Source organism: Carcharhinus amblyrhynchos, chromosome 21 (genome assembly GCF_965287045.1).
Source record: "Carcharhinus amblyrhynchos chromosome 21, sCarAmb.v2.hapA, whole genome shotgun sequence".
In the NCBI taxonomy this organism is placed as follows: domain Eukaryota; kingdom Metazoa; phylum Chordata; class Chondrichthyes; order Carcharhiniformes; family Carcharhinidae; genus Carcharhinus; species Carcharhinus amblyrhynchos.
This window is the reverse complement of record NC_137344.1, coordinates 47,045,785-47,060,804: the sequence shown is the minus strand read 5'-3', so window position 1 is coordinate 47,060,804 and position 15,020 is coordinate 47,045,785. Positions and strand designations below refer to the sequence as shown.

The 15,020-nt window shown below is 44.2% G+C and overlaps 1 protein-coding gene across 2 annotated transcripts in view; it reads left to right on the top strand.

Annotated features, from left to right (window-relative positions):
- The window catches only part of spata20 (spermatogenesis associated 20), a 368,934-nt gene that overhangs the window by 58,559 nt on the left and 295,355 nt on the right, over positions 1-15,020 (top strand). For both annotated transcript variants that reach the window (XM_080209099.1, XM_080209101.1), the window contains exon 9: positions 11,157-11,231. In XM_080209099.1, coding sequence (XP_080065225.1) covers positions 11,157-11,231 — 75 coding nt within the window. The remainder of the gene's footprint in view (positions 1-11,156; positions 11,232-15,020) is intronic.

The window sequence follows — 15,020 nt, the reverse complement described above, 5'->3', positions numbered from 1 at the left end:
TGAATACTATTGCTCCGAAGGGGTACCTTTGCCCAGCCGCTCGCAGCATGGAATTGCTTACCTTCAGTTTCTTCAGGGCTTCTTTGAACCCTCTTTGATTATCAGAGCTTCTCCCAAGCCCATTGCACAAACATCTGCTGCACACAGCCCTTTTCGCCAATTGGAGCTTGTTTTTCTGCTCCCCCTCTAACTGACTTAACTGGGACAAGTTTCTGACCATGACCTGGGACACCTCTTGGCATCTTTCCCGGTCTCCCGTTACTGTCCCCCTCACTGGGATACTTGCTAGTCATGCTGGCTAGCACCTGGTCATCTGACCCCATTTTAAAAAAGTAAATAACTTTATTTGAATACATTCTATATCATATTAAACAAGAAGCAGCTTAAGTGCTTGTAGCACATTCACAAGCCATAAATGGTATCCCAGCTTTTGGAATACTCTGGTGAGAATGTGATCAGGTTAGTGCTGGAATTTCATTCAGATCTTTTCATGAGATTCCTATATCTAAATATTTTCTCAGAGCTCTATTCGGTCTACATAGATGTGCCTGATGAATGAACATTGCAGTTGAAAAGCCTTTGGAGAGTTTGAGTTAAGAGCCAGAGGTTAAGAAAGAAGATGCAACTGAGGTAATAGCACAGCGTCTGGAATTGGAAGAGAAAGCTAAACCAGATAACAACTCAATTATATTAGCTAGAATTCAGTTACAGATGAAGCAGCTCGAGATAGAAAAACCTGAACTTGAAAAAGAGAAATGAAGAAGTTCAAATTAGAACTTAGAAACACTTGTAATCTACTGAAGATATCGAACTGGGTTCCTGATTCCATGACTTTCCCAAGATCAATGGTTAGATGAAAAGTGAAAGCTGCAGTTTTCCAGTCGGTCAGGTTCCTGGCACAGCCATGTGGTGAAGACTCTGGTTCCTCACCAAGGTTCCCAACATTCGAGCTACACAGGTAAGTATGCTTTTTGCAATAAGGCTTGCAGTGCACATCAGGCTCTACTGCTGCTTTAGCTGCCTGCTGTGTGGTATGTGCACTAAGGGGCAGTCTGCCGAATCAAATCTGGTGGTACAGCGCGGGAGGTCCTTCTCTTAAGCACTCCCTCGGGAGTGAGAGTCTCATGACTCTGGTTTGATGGACTTGAAGATGGCTGATAAGCCCAGTGCAGACTCTGCCACTTGCAGGCCAAGTGTTGCTCGAAGGGTCAGTCAGTTGAGGTGTTTGGAGGTTTGTGAGTTCTTTCCTACTCCTTGATTTCTCCACTGCATGCAACTGATGAAGTATCCTGATGTATTGTATGCCTTCCAGCATGAATAACCTCAAAGGATGCCTTTGAGGACATTCTGAAGCATTTCTGCTGCCCCCCTGGGAGTCTCCTGCTGTGACTGAGTTCCAAGTTGAACAGTTGCATCAGGCAGAGGTCATTCAACTAAGTTCATATAATTATTTGTTTTTGGTGGGGCAGGAATCACAGCATTGCACAATGCAGAAAGACCCTTTCAAGCCCATCGTCCCTTTACCGATTCTGTGAAAGGTTAGTCTCACTCTTTTCCTTCTGAAAGTTAATATTGGATGAAATATTTCATGATTTTCAGCAGAGGCCTGTTTGGTTCACAGCCTGCCCTCAAAAAATGAGTTGTGGCTCAAAGCCCTTCTCATGAAATCCAGATTTACATCACTGATTAGAGGGAATATCTTATGTTTCATGTTTTTATCATATTCAATCCAACTCAAAGTCTCAGGAAGTGAGACATTCCAGATCCAAGCTGACAAGACAGGAATCCCACTTCCTGTCTTGGGCTTGATCTACATGATCCAAGCTGATTGGAGCAGGCATTGCACCTCATCCAGAGCTGGATCTCATTTGCATCTTAGCCAAAAAGTCCAAACCTGCTCTTATCCATTGTCGACACTTGCCAGCAGACAATGAGGAATGGTTAAGCCACAAGTGATTTACCGCCTTCCACCAACTAATTCATGCTGAGGTCCGTTACAGCATCACTCCATGGCTGAGGAGGACAGTTGTTAAAATGGTTCTTTGGATTTGAAGAATTACATATTGCATGAAGATTACTCGACAAAAACGAGCCACTTATAATAACGAGTTTATGCCGGTGTTTGCCGGCCTATACCAACCTCCCCCCAGCTCACTTCATCTCATTCAAACTACATAACCTTTAATCTTTTCTCCCTCTAACTTCCCCTTTTATGAGTATAAGATATTCACCTTGCTACTCTCAGCATAAAGAAGTTTCATCTGAATTCTTCATTGTATTTATTGAATACAACAGGGCGGCACGGTAGCACAGTGGGTTAGCACTGCTGCTTCACAGCTCCAGGGTCCTGGTTTCGATTCCCGGCTCGGGTCACTGTCTGTGTGGAATTTGCACGTTCTCCTCGTGTCTGCGTGGGTTTCCTCTAGGTGCTCCGGTTTCCTCCCACAGTTCAAAGATGTGCAGGTTAGGTTGATTGGCCATGCTAAGAAATTGCCCCTTAGTGTTCAGGGATGTGTAGGTTAGAGGGATTAGTGGGTATAATATGTAGGGATATGGGGGTAAGACCTGGGTGGGATTGTGTTCGGTGCAGACTTAATGGGCCAAAGGGCCTCTTTCTGCACTGTAGGGTTCTATGATTCTATGAATAATCAATAATCTTAAATTACTGATAAAATATAACGAGAGGACGATGGGGTAAAATAAATGGTGATGCTTGTCAGTATGGATTCAGACATGGCTACTGGTTAGTGGCTACCATATGGCTATCTCTGAAACATGCCCAGAAGCTGCTTTTTAGTTCAGACTATACTAAATTACAGTTTAAATGAGAGTGATTATAATGTGCTTGGGTTCAATGTCATGTTTTAAAGGGAGATACATGAGCAGTTACTAAGATTCTAGACTTAGATAAGGCTAGCTTCAATGCGATGTGAAGGAGACTGTGCACAGTTAACTGGTTGAGTCTGTTGATGGGTAAAATGATGTGGAGATGCCGGCGTTGGACTGGGGTAAACACAGTAAGAAGTCTCACAACACCAGGTTAATAAAGTCCAACAGGTTTATTTATAGCAAACGCCACCAGCTTTCAGAACTGGCTACAAATGAACCTGTTGGACTTTAACCTGGTGTTGTGAGACTTCTTAGGATGGGTAAAATGACAGAAGCTCAGCGGGAAATGCTAAAAAAAATTGTGATCCTGAACCAGTTCATATCCCAAAGACTCAAGAGTTCAGCTTGTTTTATTCATCCTGGGAAGTGGGTATTGTTGGCGAGACTAGCACTTATTGTTTGTCCCTAATTGTCCTTGCTGACTGGATTGTTGGGCTATTTCAAAGGACAGTAAAGAGTTAACCACATTACTGTGGATCGGGAGTCACGTATAGGTCAGGCTGGGTAAGGATCACCGATTTCCTTCCACTGAAGGGTATTAAGGAGCCAATGTGTTTTTTACAACAACCCAGTAGTTTCATGATCATCATTACGGAGATGATTGTTTTATTTCAGCTTCATTAATTAATTGAATTTAAATGATCACAGCTGACTTTGTAGAATTTTAACTCCTTTCTCTGGAGCATATTCGGAGGTGATGGCCCAGTGACATTATCATTAGCTGAGTTTCTGGATTAATAGTCTAATGTTCTAGGGACCCGGGTCCAAATCCCACCATGGCAGAAGGTGCAATTTGGAATCATAGAAATCATAGAAACCCTACAGCACAGAAAGAGGCCATTCGGCCCATCAAGTCTGCACCGTCCACAATCCCACCCAGGCCTTACCCCCATATCACTACATATTTAACCACTAACCTACACATCTCAGGAGACTAAAGGCAAATTTATCATGGCCAATCAACCTAACCCGCACATCTTTGGACTGTGGGAGGAAACCGGAGGAAACCCACGCAGACACAGGGAGAATGTGCAAACTCCACGCAGACAGTGACCCGAGCTGGGAATTGAACCCAGGTTCCTGGAGCTGTGAAGCAGCAGTGCTAACCACTGTGCTACCGTGCCGCCCCACGGAATTCGGATTAAAAAAAAAATCTGGAATTAGGAATCTACTGATGACCACAAAACCATTGTCAATGGTTAGAAAAACCCGTCTGGTTCACGAATGTCCTTTCGGGAAGCAAATCTGTCATCCTTGCCTTGCCTGGGATACATATGAACCCAAAGCCACAACAATGTGGTTGACTCTTAACTGCCTTTGGGCAACTCGGGATGGGCAATAAGCCAGCCAGTGAGACCCGTGTTCCACGAATGAATAAAAAGAAAGCATTAGTAAGGGTCTCTGGGTTACTGCAATAGAAACAAGCAGTGCTGGAAAAAAGCAACCAGTCTAGCAGCATCTGTGGAGAGAGAAATGTTTTTGAGTCTGATATGATGCTTCTTTGGCCTCTGGCATACTAGTTAGCTAACGTTATTATGACACTTATCCCTTGCCCTTCTTCAATTAAAAATAGCTATGTATGACTAAAGAAGTATGAGACAACATCAATCTAAAATGAAAAGCATGCAAAATTGCAAAAAAAAAGTCCATATCCCAGCAAATAGGAAAAATACTAATAATGTAGCAAGAGCTACAAGAAGGGAATATGCAGAGAAACTTGCGCGGGATATCAAAATGAACACAATGTCTTTACAACCAAATTAGGAAAAAGAAGGTGGTCAGGAGCATTGTGAGCCCCTTGGATAGCCAGAAGTGGTGAGTTATATTGTCAGTGAAAATAAGGAAATGGTGGCCATGTTAAAAATTAGTTTGTATCAGTATTTATAGAAGAGCAAGAGGCCACCATTTTGGAAATACTCAGGAAACTAATGTTGAATCAGGGACAGGGACTCACCAAAATTAACATCAGCAAAATAACTCTGGATGAACAGAAATTTCTTCCATTTAAACATTGGGAAGACATAGAACATAGAACAGACCCTTCAGCCCATCGAGTCTGCACCGAACACAATCCCACCCAGGCCCTACCCCCACATACCTACTAATCCCTCTCACCTACGCATCCCTGGACACTAAGGGGCAATTTCTTAGCATGGCCAATCAACCTAACCCGCACATCTTTGGACTGTGGGAGGAAACCGGAGTACCTGGAGGAAACCCACACAGACACGAGGAGAATGTGCAAACGACACACAGACAGTGACCCGAGCTGGGAATCGACGAAGACCTGAAGTGACCTACATCTCCAGAGGAGGATGAGGCACCTCAAGTGTTGCCACTTGATGAAATTGTTGCTGGGTGGTCTAGGACGTGGGGCAGTGGTTAGCAGCGCTGCCTCATAGCACCCGGATTCAGTTCCTGGCTTGGGTCACTGTCTGTGTGGAGTCTGCACATTCTCCCTATGTCTGCAGGTGTTTCCTGTAGCTGCTCCAGTTTCCTCCCACAGTCTGAAAGACGTGCTGGTTAGATGTATTGGCCATGCTAAATTCTTCCAAACAGGCACCGCAGTGTGGCAACTAGAGGATTTTCACAGTAACTTCATTACAATGTTAATGGAAGCCTACTTGTGACATTAAATTAAAAGATATGGCAGGGAAATTGCGACTCTGATCAGTAGATTTTTGCTGGGCAAGTGGTAGGGGTATTAGGTGACAGTGGTTTGCATCCTCAGGATCCTGAACCCTACTGGTGTCTAGCACACCCACTTCTGTGCAAAGACAACATTAGTAATTGGACCAGGACTCAGCATTTGTGTTACAATCGAAGAGCCGAGGATCTGTCTTCAGCATGGAAGTGATTGGAAGAGGAGGTCCCATTTCCTGAAATCTGGCCCCCTCCTGCTCTTTGGGATCACGTACTCATTCCTGTGGTTGAATGACTGGTGACAGGGAGGTGTGCAGCTGGTACATATCGTCCTTGCAATGCTTTGTTGACCTCGTAAATGAGGTCATGCCCTGGAGTTCTACTCAACTCCCTATGTTCCATCTGTCCTGTCCATGGAGGATTTCATTCACCCACATGCCAGAAACCTGGAACCACTCATAGCATGGATTGATTTCATTGCTCCTGGGAACTCTGTGACAGATCCTCGCACATTTGATTTATCATCTGGAGCCTCTTCTGCTTTGATGGTGACACCCAAAGCTCACAATCTGCTTGGTGCTGAGCATCGCTGGGCTTTTTCTCATTCCTTCAAGGGATAGATGCATTGGCCATGCTAAATTCTTCCAAACAGGCACTGCAGTGTGGCAATTAGGGGATTTTCACAGTAACTTCATTACAATGTTAATGTAAGCCTACTTGTGAGGGGGACACTGGGACAGACAGGCTGCAGCTACTATTTCCTGGATGTCTGTGAAGTCTTTATCAGATAATGCCACCCACTCTGCATGCACAGTAGAACCCACCAAGAGTGCATTGTGCTGGTGGAGGCTGCGCAGGAATGAAGTGAACAGACTGTCTTCAGATAGGATTGCATCTTGTAAGCTTTCAGATGTGGCTGTTCCCCTGGTCTGTGTCTCATCTACTGCTGGATCTGGTGGAGTAAAATGTGAAGTGGAACATGTACTTCAACCAAGGGTTCTTGCCTTCCCTCAATAAGGAACTTTCGGTGGTGGTAAGAGCTCACATGTGTCCCATGTATGGAATGTTGCATGCAACCAAATCTTTATATGCTCTCCCTAACTTTGATACCTGCCTTGTCTTCAGTGACGGCTGCCCCGCAGTGACCCATCTGATCTGCACAGCCTCCTCTTCCATTGAGGTTAGCACAGCACTAACAGTAATTCCCTCTGTTGTCCATTGATGCTCCTTGGCATTCCAAAAGCATTTCTCCTGTAAGCTTGAACATAGGCAATGTTGTTTCCAGGTGCCTATATGGTGGTTATTGTGAGACACTAACTGTGATGGCATGGTGAGGTGGCCATTCAGCCATCTCCATGTAGCTAGCACTCATGCCTGATATGTTGATGGATGTATCAATATTCCATCAATCCAGTATTCCGCAATATGCCACTATCAGCACTTTCTACAGCCTTAACACTGCCATTAGCATTTCCTTTGCCTTGTGCAATCTCTCCTAGCTCACACTGTGAAGTTGTACGAATGAAGTAGTGACATGATGGGAAAATTGGTCAAGTATTTGGTACAAAATAAGGAAAGCTGACCCTGCGTAACCTAGGGCTGTATGAGTAAGACAAGATAAGGCCAGGGATGAAGGAGTCACCGACCTTCTTCTGTTCTATCAAAGGACAAGATAAAGGTATGACTGATGAGACAAAGAATTCTCGGAGGTCAGCAGGTTATACCACCATTTATGACATTGCTTATGACACTATTATTGATCGAATTTCTGAATAAGCTCTGATCACACAAACTGATAATGATGATGTATAAATACTGAACTGATTCTTTGTGTAAGTGCGGACTTGAGAAGGAATTAACAAGTCGTAACGACGGCTCTCTGAACTCAAGCTTTTACCAATACTGCATGTAGTCTTTCGAAAATAAAAACAAGTTATTTTGTCGGAATGAACTTTGTTCAGCCTTTCTAAACAGTCAAGAAGCAGGAAAATTTCCACTTCAACATTTGGTGCTGAGAGCAGGGCCTATTTTGTCACTGACTTATTTTACTCTACCTGTTCCCCCTCTTAAACCGTATAAAATCCATCAGGTTTCTTCTCTCTCTTGGAGATTCATGTGGACATGAAATGTTAACTCTGTTTCTCGCTCCATGGATACTGCCAGGGATTTTCCAGCATTTTCTGCTTTTATTTCTGATTTCCAGCATTCGCAGTATTTTGTTTTTATTAAGATTGTGTCCATTGTTGTGGATTCTCACCAGAGGAAATGTATTTTTAAGTTTAAATTTCTTTATTAGTGTCACAAGTAAGTTTACATTAACACTGCAGTGAAGTTGCTGTGAAAATCCCCTAGTCCCCAGCACTTGTTCAGGTACACTGAGAGAGAATTTAGCGTGGCCAATGCACTTAACTAGCATGTTTTTTTGGAGTGTGGGAGGAAACCAGAGCACCCGAGGAAACCCACGCAGACACGGGGAGAAAGTGCAGACTCCTCACAGACAGTGACACAAGCCGGGAATCGAACCCGGGTCCCTGGTGCCGAAGGCAGCAGTGCTAACCACTGTGCCACCGTGCTGTCCATCTGTACAGCATCTGCCCTGTGAAGCTCTTGTCATTTTTAACACCTCAGTTGGATCATCCCTCAAAACTCAAGGGAATATGGAGCAAGTTTATGCAACCTGTTCTCTTAAGTTAGCCATTGTACTATCATATCTGTGAATATGCCCTTGAAGGCCAGTATGTTCTTCCTGAGGCACAGCAGGGATGGCAGATAAGGTTTTAGTTCAATGTTTTACCCAAAAGCTGGCACAGCCAACAGTGCAGCACTCCATGACTATTGCATTGGAGTTTTTATGTTCAGTGGAACATTGAACCCAAAACTGCTGCCACAGTGAGAATTAGCCGGGCATCGGTAGATCGGGTATGATTGTGGTCTTGGACATCTTCCAGTTGCCGAGTCTGCATTTACCACCTTTGAGCGACGGCTGAAACTATTTCTGAAGTCAGTTTTTAAAAAGCATTAATCAGGTAGTGACTTGTTGAAATCAATAAATGACAGCAGTTTCAGGAAATGAGAACTCGCTGGAGACTTGAGCCACTTATTCTTTGGACTGATTATCCAAGTCACCAATCTCATTACACTCAACTCTCAGGGACACGGCTGGTGAAAGTAATCAGTCGTCATTCATTAACCTTCCCCTGGAAGAGTCGCTCTGAAAGTTGTCAGTCTTCCAAATAATAGGTTTTTTTTTTCTCTTTAGCCTTTTATTGACAGTTGGCTTGCTAGCTAATAATTTTAAGCTCAGAGAGGTGAGGATCTTCCTTTGCTGACTGAGTAATTGGTTATTTTTCTTTTAGGTCCTGCAAGATTGCAGTTTGGGTATGTTTTTTGTGTGGCAAGATAAGCAATGGCAGTGTCAGGAAACTGAATGCTTTCTCTTCCTCACTCTGGGAGGTGAGATTGGAGATGGCGGTGAGTCAGGTGATTGGCTATGAGGGTACGGGCTGGACATCCTTTCTTGAGAACTTCCAACCTGAACACAGTTGAGACCCTTAAATTGCCAATGAAGTGTCCCACTGTTTCCCTCTTTCACACTCCTCAAGGCACTGACTGTCTGTCCCAGTGTCCCCCTCTCAAACTCTCCTCGAGGTGCCTCTTGCCTGTCCCGGTGTGCCAGTGTCATCCTCCTCACACACTCTTCATCCTGCTGCCACCAATATTGAACCAGTGGTGAACAGGGGACTAATGTGACCTTTTGCTGTGGGTGGGTGGTTGGGTCGTGGTTGTGGGGGGAGGGGGATTGGGTGGGTGGGTTGTGGTCGTGGTTGTGGAGGGCTGGATGTGCCTGGCTAAAGACCCTCTGTGCCCAGTCAAGAGCCTGGCATTTGGAAGGGGTTCTGCAGGGAGCCACCTTGTGCCTTTGTTGCCAGACAAACCATCCCCCTAATCTCCCAAACCTTGTTGGGAACCCATTCCATCGTGCTTACTTGTCCGTAGAGAATCTAACACCAATTCTCTGTGCAATAGCACTAGTGGTCATTGCTGCTGGTGGCACTGCTGGCCAGCTGCTTTGAGGTGGGATTTCCACCCTACTGGGACCTTAATTCAGTAGGAAGTCCAGAAGCCTAGTGTTGTCCGGGTAAGTACCTGATTATCTCATAACAGCATTGGGCCACCTGTATAAAGAGAATGCTGAGCTCTCACTGGTTCCCCACCATTGGGTGGGCTCATGTCACCAGCACTAAATTCAGCCCTATGTATCTGTAAGAAACATTCCAAGATCAGACATAGAACAGGTTAGCATCAAGCTCCTTCTACAATGTGTTGTGGACCCATGGCTGGTGGGATCTGAAGTGGGACTGACTGGACTTTTCTTTGGAACTGTGGTTCCATCACTTCAGGTGACCTTACCTCCACACCCCGGAAGTGAAAGGACCATTTGTTAACTCAAAGAATCATCCAATCCTTACTTTCCATTTAATCGTTGCAAACCCAGATACACGAAGCAAGTTGAGATCAGTCTGTGTCATCACATTCCAGTAGCGTTGTTGCGGTTTGCCTTCTATCTCTTTCCTAATGTATCCTCTCAGCCACTCACGCATGGCCAATGTGGTGATATTTGTTCTCTCCTCCCTCCTCTTCCCATGATTCTGAGGTGATGCCATGATCCTAATATTGCATTCATGATGATTGGATGATCTGGGCTTCATTGTTCCACAACTCCTGACCTTCAACTTAATAAAGTTATTGTTGAGGGTAAAGAACACACACACACACACACACACACACACACACACACACACACACACACACTGTTTTGGAGGGTGCATGTTTTTGCATCTGAACATTATGGGCACATAATGTTCAGATGTGCACTTGCGATGCCAAGGCATACAAGGCAATGAACCAAGTGCTGCAAAATTTGATTAGAATAGTTGAATTTGTAGGATTATAATTGAGGGCACTTCTTGCAGGCTGCTGCATAGGCATTGCTACTTGAAATGGAAAGGAAGCTGGTGTTTATTATACTTTTCCCATCCCCAGTCTTCGCCCCTTTCCTCTAACTGCAGAAGGGAGAAAATTGGTGGAACGTAGTGGCAGGAGTGAGAAAAGTGTTGTAAAGTACTTGACAAAGCGCGCAGAAAAATCTAAGGATTGTCCTAGATTCTGAATGTTTAACCAATGTTGTTTGTTTCCCCCAGGGGCTGAATGCAAACTTTGTGTAGTTTTACATCAAAGTAGTACAGTGCAGAAGACCTCTGTGGCCCCCTCCTGTTAACTACATTTTCCATTTTAAAATCAAACGCCCCAGGTTTTGACTACACAGCTTCCCTGTGCAGTACAAGGCTCTTCCTTTTGCACCGTTCAATATTTCTACCGTAGAGCTCATTTTTGAAGTGTTTGGGAATGATGTTGATGTGTTCGTATGATTCTGCATTTGCCATATCCTGGGAGAGCCTACAAGAAGACTTTTGATGCCATTTCGTACTTGGAACTGCTTATACGTAAATTTGATAGTTTTGTTTCACTTCTGCTTGCGGCTAACCTAGTTCTGAGTTGAGTTGGGGCTGCCTTTTTGCATTGTCAACAGTTCAGAGTCTAAACAGTGATGCATCTTTCCACAGATATCTGGTGACATGTTCTTTGCGGATGTTGCTCGAGACATTCTACTCTATGTCTCTCGAGATCTGAGTGACCAGGTGAGTCATCACTTTCCTAGTCTAGAAGCATAGAAAATAGGAGCAAGGAGTAGGTCATTTGGGCCTGTTCCGCCGTTCAATATGATCACGTACGACCCTGTATCTCAATGCCATGCTCCCACATTCTACCCTTGCCCCTTGACACCTTGTCTAGAAATCTATCTATTTCCTCCTTAAATACAGTCAGTGAATTCTGTGGTAGAGAATTCCACAGGCTCACCACTCCGAGTGAAGAAATTTTTCCTCACCTCAAGTCATAAATGGCTTACCCTGTATCCTGAGATTGTGACCTGATTGTTGTGCTTGACTCCCCCAGCCAGAGGAAACAACACCCCTGCATCCAGTCTGTCCAACTCCCTCAGAATTTTCTGTTTCATTGAGTCATAGTTTTAGAGGTCTACAGCACAGAAGAAGACCTTTTGGCCCATCACATCTGCATCGGTCAAAGACAAACCACCAACTATTCTAATCAAATTTTGCAACACTTGTTCATTGCCTTGTATGCCTTAGCATCACAAGTGCACATCTGAATACTTCTTAAATATTATGACACCTTTTGGGCAGTGAGTCCAAACTTGCAACACCCTCTGGGTGGAAATGTTTTTCCTCTAAACCTCCTGCCCCTTACCTTAAATCTATGCTGCCTGGTCATTGGTCTCTCCACCAAGGAGAAACGTTTCTTCCTGTCTACTCCATCTATGCCCCTTATAATTTTATACGTCTGAATCATGTCCCCCCCTCAGCCTCCTCTGCTCCAAGGAAAACAACCCCAGCCTATCCAATCTCTTCATAACTAAAACTGTCCAGCCCTGTTAACATCCTGGTAAATTTCCTCTGCACCCTTTCCAGTGCAATCACATCCCTCCTATAATGTGGATCCCAGGACTGTGCACAGTACTTTAAACCATGGCCTAACTAACGTTTTATATAGTTCCAGCATAACTTCCTGCTCTTAAACTCTATACCTGGCTCATAAAGGCAGGTGCACCCTCTGCCTTCTTAAACACTTTATCCACTGTCTTGCTAACTTAATGGACCGGTGTAAATGCAGACAAAGATTCCCTCTGATCCTGAGTGCTTCCCAGTGTCCTGCCATTCATCATGTATTCCCTTGCCTTGTTTGTCCTGCCCAAATGCATCACCTCACACTTATCCGGATTGAATTCCATTCGCCATTAATTAACCTATCTGACCAGCCTGCCTATATCCTCCGGTAATCTGTATCCTCCTCACCATTTACCACCCTACCAATTTTCATACCTGGGTACAAACAACACTCGGCATTATAGCCTACTTGGGTACAAGCAACACTAAAGTTTTAAAGTTTATTTATTAGTCACAAGTAAAGGCTTACATTAACACTGCAATGAAGTTACTGTGAAATTCCCCTAGTCGTCACATTCCGCCTGTTCAGATAAATACATCTAACTAGGCACTAAGAGTACTCAAACTTCTAAGCTTTAATTAGTTGTGCGCAAGTGAGAATGCAATACAGCACCAAGCATTGCAAGATGTTCTGTTGATTCGTGCAGAGAATGTAACAGTTATAGTTCAGAGTATCTTGCTGTTTGGAATTTTGTTGTTGAAAGTGTCTTATTTTCATCCTGTGGCCAAGGCTGGGAACAGAGTGTTTATAAAACTAACACAAGGTTTAGGTTAGTCGCTTATCCTGAATACAAAAGTGCTAACCTCACTAAAGGCCTTGTTCACTAATGAGCTTTTTCCATTACTTGACAGAGTTGTTTGTTGTAATTTAGCTTTCACAGTTGTTGTAACTTAATTTCCCACAGCAGCATCTGCAGTTTTTAACTGCTTTTAACTATAGCTTCACAAGTTCCAGCAACCCCATGGTGCTTTATTTGAAGTGAGCATCCTTAATCTTGAAGAACAAAGTGAATTAAATATTTGGCCATCACTGGAATTACAACTTAATATCCACATACTGATCAACCCTCATCCATTCATGTTGAAATCATTTATGTAAACCGCAAACAGCAAGGGCCCAACAGTACTCCCTGCAGGAGCCTTGTGTGAAAAACACTCCTGGATGGTCATTCTCTGCTTCCTACCACTCAGTAAGAAGTCTCCCAACACCAGATTAGAGTCCAACCAGTTTATTTGCTAATCTTACAAACTTTCGGAAACGGTGTTCCTTTGTCAGGTGTGTGGAAGGTTCTGATCAGAGAAGGGGATATAAAGACACACACAGTTTACAGAATACTGATTAGAATGCAAGTCTTTACAGCTAACCTGCTATTCAAGATTTAAAGATGCAGACAATGTGAGTGGAGATAGCATGAGGCACAGGTTAAAGAGATGTGTATTGTCTCCAGACAGGACAGTAAGTGAGATTTTACAAACCCAGGCAAGTCATGGGGGTTACAGATAGTGCAACGTGAACCCCAGATCCCGGTTGAGGTCGTCCTCATGTGTGCGGAACTTGGCTGTCAGTCTCTGCTCAGCGACTCTGCGCTGTCGTGTGTCGTGAAGACTGCCTTGGAGAACACTTACCCGAAGGTCAGAGACCAAATGCCTGTGACCATACAGCCAACACTAGGTCCAGTTTGCCAAATTTCCTTGGACCCTGTGGGGTCTTACCTGCACCATCAGTCCCATGTGGGACCTTTTGCCTTTCTGAATCATAAGAAGACGACATTAGATGCATTGCCCTCATCTACACACCTGGTCGCTCCTTCAAAAAATCCAGTCAAGTTGGTCAGACATGACCTCCCCTTAACAGAACCATGTGGACTGTCCCTGATTAATCCCTGCCTCTCCAATTGCAGATTAATTCTGTTTCTCAGAATTGCTCCCAATAGCTTCCCAACCTCTGAGGTTAGACTGACTGGCCTGTAGTTTGTCCCTTCTTCCCTTCTTGGCTGTCCTCCAATTCTCTGGCACCTCTCCTGTATAGTAAGAAGTCTCACAACACCAGGTTAAAGTCCAACAGATTTATTTGGTAACAAAAGCCACTAGCCTTCGGAGTGCTCGCAGCTCCTTCGTCAGGTGAGGAGCAGCGAGCGCTCCAAAAGCTTGTGGCTTTTGTTACCAAATAAACTTGTTGGATTTTAACCTGGTGTTGTGAGACTTCTTACTGTGTTTACCCCAATCCAACGCTGGGATCTCCACGTCACCGCTCCTGTAATCAGAGAGGGATAGAAAATTATTGCCAGTGCCCCTACTATTTCCTCCCTTGCCTCATTCAACAGTCGGGGAAACATTTTATCTGACCAAGGAGATTTATTTACTTTTAAGCTTGCCAAACCACCCAGAACCTGGTCTCTGTTTATGTTAATTTCTTTAAATGTATCACAGATCTTCTCGCCGATGTCAATTAGCCGCCCTCTCATCTAAATTCCAGTGAATGCAGGTTCAGTTGACCCAATCTTCCCTCATATGACAATCCTGCCATCCCAGGAATCAGTCTGATGACCTTTGCTGCACTTTCTTCATGGAAAGTATATCCTTTCTTAGGTAAGGAGACCAAAACTGTACACACTACTCCAGATGTGGTCTTACCAAGGTTCTGCACAACTGCAGTTAGACATCCTTGCTCCTGTACTTGAGTCCTCTTGCAATGAAAGCCAACGTACCATTTGCATTCCTAACTGCTTGCTTGTTTACATTGACTGGTGTGCAAGGACGCCCAGGTCCCTTTGTACATCAACATTTCCCGATCCGTCATCACTTAAGTAATATACTGCCACACACTTTCTTCATCTGAAGTGGATAGCTTCACATTTATCCAAGTTATGCTGCATCTATCATGTTTTTGCCCACTCACTCAAT